Source organism: Nicotiana sylvestris, chromosome 7, assembly GCF_000393655.2.
Source record: "Nicotiana sylvestris chromosome 7, ASM39365v2, whole genome shotgun sequence".
NCBI classification, from domain to species: Eukaryota; Viridiplantae; Streptophyta; class Magnoliopsida; order Solanales; family Solanaceae; genus Nicotiana; species Nicotiana sylvestris.
Genome location: NC_091063.1, coordinates 100,448,070 through 100,452,667, shown reverse-complemented (window position 1 = coordinate 100,452,667; position 4,598 = coordinate 100,448,070). Strand labels below are relative to the sequence as shown.

At 38.2% G+C, this 4,598-nt stretch overlaps 1 protein-coding gene across 3 annotated transcripts; it reads right to left on the bottom strand.

The window, feature by feature from the left end:
• Positions 1-1,048: 1,048 nt before the first annotated feature.
• On the bottom strand, positions 1,049-2,841 carry LOC104245699 (protein SEEDLING LETHAL 1, chloroplastic). 3 transcript variants are annotated; one of them, XR_011401228.1, is made up of 3 exons: positions 1,796-2,841; positions 1,420-1,501; positions 1,049-1,336 (listed from the first exon to the last, which is right to left on the bottom strand). XR_011401228.1 is itself a non-coding variant. In XM_009801352.2 (2 exons), exons 1-2 carry the CDS (start codon positions 2,729-2,731, stop codon positions 1,293-1,295), a joined length of 969 nt encoding a protein of 322 aa, XP_009799654.2. In that variant the 5' UTR covers positions 2,732-2,841; the 3' UTR covers positions 1,049-1,292. The 3 variants fall into 3 exon arrangements, 1 of the variants encoding a protein (XP_009799654.2); XR_011401227.1 differs by having other exon boundaries at positions 1,049-1,325; XM_009801352.2 differs by lacking the exon at positions 1,420-1,501 and having other exon boundaries at positions 1,049-1,325.
• Positions 2,842-4,598: the final 1,757 nt, after the last annotated feature.

The following is a 4,598-nucleotide window of genomic DNA, read 5'->3' as shown; positions in this document are numbered from 1 at the left end:
GAGAGCACATATACACAACGGATCTAAGGAAATCAGAGAAAACCTCGAAGGGTTAGGGTTTCAAAAGAACCCTAGAAGTGAGATAGGCTTTGAAAGGTCACCGATCTGAGTCGGAGAGGTCGGAATCAGGCTCAAACCACCATGGTACGCCGGAGTAAAGCCGGAGATGGCCGTGGAACCTTGAATCGAGAGAGGTCTGGGTGCAAACCTTCAAGGTCAGGCCTCGAATCTTCAGGTATCAGGTGGGTGGGAGCAAGAGAATGTGAGTATAAGACTCCTATAGCCTGAGAAGCCATGGATTCCGGTGGGTTTCAAGGTGGAGGTGGTGGTAAGAGGCGGTTAGGGTTTGGGAATGTTCGAGAGAGTTTGAGAGTTCAGAGGCGGATGGTAAGTGAGAAATGAGAAGGTTAGGGTGGTCGTTTGTGTTAAAAAGGTAAGAGTGAATATGGGTCGTTGATCTTTGAAACGGTCAGGATAAGAAGGGGTCTGGATCGGGTAGGATTTAATCGGGTCAGGGGCGGGTTTAAATTAAAATTGGGTTGGGGAATTGAGTTCATTTGGGGCTCAAATAAGGCTAAAATTGAAATAAACGGGGCTAACATTTAAATAACGATTTTTCCCTTATTTATTTTATAAAAATAGTAAAATAATTTTTGGAAATAAATTAAAGGTACTAAATCGATTAATAATATTAAATTAAAAATATTGGAATCAAATTTATAATTATAAATACAATTAAATCTTAAAATAGACTAAAATTGTAATTATATGCAATTTAACTTTAAAAAGCTAAATAAATCTGTAAAAGATGTGCAAAAATTATCTTAGCTATATTTTGGTATAAATATGAGAATTCAATAAAGGAGTTACCAAAAATGATAATTTGGGAAATAATTATTTTTTTTCTGATAAAATAAGGCGATAAATTGATTTAAAAATCTTTTAAAAATTAAAAAAATAATAAAACACTTGGACATGCTTATATATGCGTACGTATGCTATTTTGAAAGTATTTTGCATATAAAAATATACAGGAAAAAATTGGATATAAACACAACTTTCTTCCTAATAGCAATAGGATTTCATCAGAGAAATTCTGGAAATGGCAATTGATGAATTCATCCCTTCCTTCATCCAAGTAAGGAAAGGGCCGATCGAATTGTAGGGAAGAGAAATAAAACAAATGCTTCAAACCTAAAATCAACACCTCATCCTAGCATCTTAACATCCTAGCATACAGATATTGCACCTGCTACTGCTTATTCTGGAAAAGAACACCACAAAAAGCAAATTCAATCAACCTCGAACACTCTCCATCGTTCTCCCTGTAGAAGAACTAAAAAAAGTTGGCCTTTCATCATAAACATCTTTTACCTAAACAAATTTACTCTAACAAAAACTCTCCCTCTTTTAACTTACCACATAGTCAATTAACTTGGTTCTATACTTTAGTGGTTTAGCACTCTGGACTTTAAATCCAGCAGCGACCTGGCTTCGACTCCTAGTAGAACATTATCAATCATTACTTACCACATATTCAATCAAACCACAATACTTACCACAAATAACAACTATACTTCGATCCCAAGCAAGTTTGAATATATACAAACTAGACTAGTACAAAACTAACAAGAATTATACCACCAGGAAATAGGTAAGAACAAAATGATCATCAAAGATATATTTTTATAAACAAAATGGCAATATGGTTTTCCATTTTCCTTTTCCTTTTAAGTTCAAAAGTCTATGTTACATTATGATCAAATTTTGTACACCAAAAGGGAGAAGCTCTCACCGGCATAGAAGAGCTACAACACACATCCAGCCTATCACGAAATCGCGATTCGTGCGACTTCAACATCACAGGCAATGACAAGCACACCCCTTTCTCAACACACATCCTGTGCCTCGGTTTTATCCTTTTCTCTAAGCTAAATGAGAAATACTGAGGGAACACAGTCAATTCCTTCAACTCCCTCCCCATTTCCACCACAAAGTAATCGAATTTCGGCTCCAAATTCTCTTCTATACTGTAACAGAACAACGATGGGAACCTCCTAAACATCACTTTCGCATCTCTCCTCGAAAACCCAATTCTCTGAAAGTAATCCAAACGGGGTATAAACTTAGTTTCCACAGAACAAGAGAGTAAAGTTGCGCACTTTGAAACATCCTCAATACCAATTGTACTCTGCAAGAAGTAAAGGGTGGGTCGAAGATTCTGTTCTACGGATTTGGTGAGCAGCCGGGGGCGGCGGCGGAGAACAAAGGGAAGATTGTCACCGGTGACGTGAGCTTCCCGGAGCAAGAAGGTGACGGCGGGGCGGAGGATGGAGGAAAGTGGTGTGGTTAAAATGTCCGGGCACATGTGTAGCACGCGCCGGATATCAAGAATGGTGAGATTGATGGAATAAAGAAAGTCAATAATTGATTTGAGATCGGATAAGGAAGAGGAGATAATAAGGGGATGCGAAGTGAGGCAATGGAAAGAGTCTATGCCAAGAGAATCCAAGAAGAGGAGTTTCTCTTGGAGCTGGAAGTTAGGGGAGGTGGTTGGAGGTGGGGGGAGAGAAGTGGCGGAGGAGAGTTGAGGGGAGATGGGGGTGGGTGGTTTGGGGTGGGGAGGGAAAGAAATGGTGGTGGATTTGAGGGCTTTGGGCGGAGAAATGGAGGGTTTAGGAAGGGAAAAAGATGAAGAAGTAGAAGAAGAAAGATGGAGAGTTTCTTGCATGGTGATTTCACATGGTTTATTTTTTGGGAAAATGGAGAAGTGGTGGTGAGGAAATGTGTATTGATTGTATCAGTGGTGTGGTGAGGAAGTGGGGAAGGGATAAGGGGATGAGTGAGATGGCATTTCTGGATTTGCTGATTTTGTGTTATCTCAAAATCCTTCGGGTAGAGGGAGAATGGATTGGATAATGTATATTAGGCCCAATGGGCTGGGTTTATTTGATAGGTCCAATCGGGTTAGATCTGCTGGGCTTAATATTGCAAAGAGGATTTTTTTATATATATACTATGTAACAAACTATTTTATCTGGTTTAACTGAACTTTGTTAATTATCAAAATTAATTATTTTTTTAATTATAATTTATGTATATATTTCCTTTAAAGGCTCCCATGTAACGCCTTGGTTGATGGTTTTGTGTATTTGAGCTCGTTTCCCTTATTTGATACTTTTCATATGTGTATTTATCGTTATATGAGTTGCAGGGATGGCTACTTTGGTTTCAGAAAGGTTTTGAAGTGAATTAGAACACTAAGTTCCATAACGGGAAGCTTAAGTTACAAGAGTTGACCAAGATTTGACTTTTGTATAAACGACTTCGGATTCGTGTTTTGATGGTTCCAATAGGTTCATATAGTGATTTTGGACTTAGGCATATGCTCTAAATTGAATTTGAAGGTTCCTATGATGATTTGGCTCCTTTTGCCAAAAGTTAGCAATTTGAAGGTTTAGAAATTTTATAAGTTTGACTATGGGTTGACTTTGTGGATATTGGGTTCAGATTGTTGTTCCGGGACTTGAATAGGTCCATTTTACTCTTTGAAACTTGTGTGCAAAGTTTAGTCTCATTCCGAATTGGTTTGGTAGGAATCAGACGCTTGGTTGTGAATATTGAAGTTCTTGAGTTTTAAGGCTTGTATGATGCATTTTGGTGTTCGATTCGGGGTTTCGTATGTAATTTTTATGTTTTCGAGCTTGAGAGCGAGTCTATTTAGGGTTTATGTACTTGTGTCTATGTTTGGTATGGGGCCCGAGGGGTTGGGTGAGTTTCGAATTATTTTCGGATGAGTTTGGGAATAGCTTCAGTTTTGCTAGTGCTGCAGACTTCGCATTTTGCGAGGGTCTACTTGCAATTGCGGACTCCTTATCGCATTTGCGAATAGGTGGTCATTAAGGGGGACATCACATTTGTGAGGGGTATGATCATATTGTGGATATTGACTAGGAGGCTGGGAATTCGCAATTGCGAAATGGGGTTCGCATTTACCATATCTTCTGGGGACAGCTTAGGTTCACATTTGCGAGCCCAAGGTGCATTTGCGGAGGTCGCATTTGCGAACCTCAAGTCGCAAATGCCACATCTATAGCTGGTTGTATTTTGAGCCCTAGACTTGGTGAGAGACGATTTCTGAAGAGGATTTTTACATAAAGCTATTAGGTAAGTGATTTTCACTTAATTTTTGATATTATATCTTGATTTCTCATGAATTTTTACACCTAAATCATGGAATTTGGAAGGGATTTTTTGTGATTTTTTTACTATGTTTTTAAAAATAAAAATCGGGGATTTGAGAATAGATTTTGGGTTCGATTTTGGAATTTAATCATATAGTAGACTCGTGGGGTTATGAGTAGTCAGGATCTACCCCTTGACTCAAATTTTGATCGTGTGGGCCCATGCTTGACTTTTGTTGACCTTTTGAAAATTGGGTAAAGATTGAGACTTTATTATTTGGAATTGATTCCTTTAGCATTGTTTAATGTTATTGAGTCGTTTTTGTCTAGATTTGAGTCGGACGAAGGTGATTTTTAAAGGAAATGTATTTTTGGGGTATTGATTTGGCTAGTTTGAGATAAGTATCTTGTCTA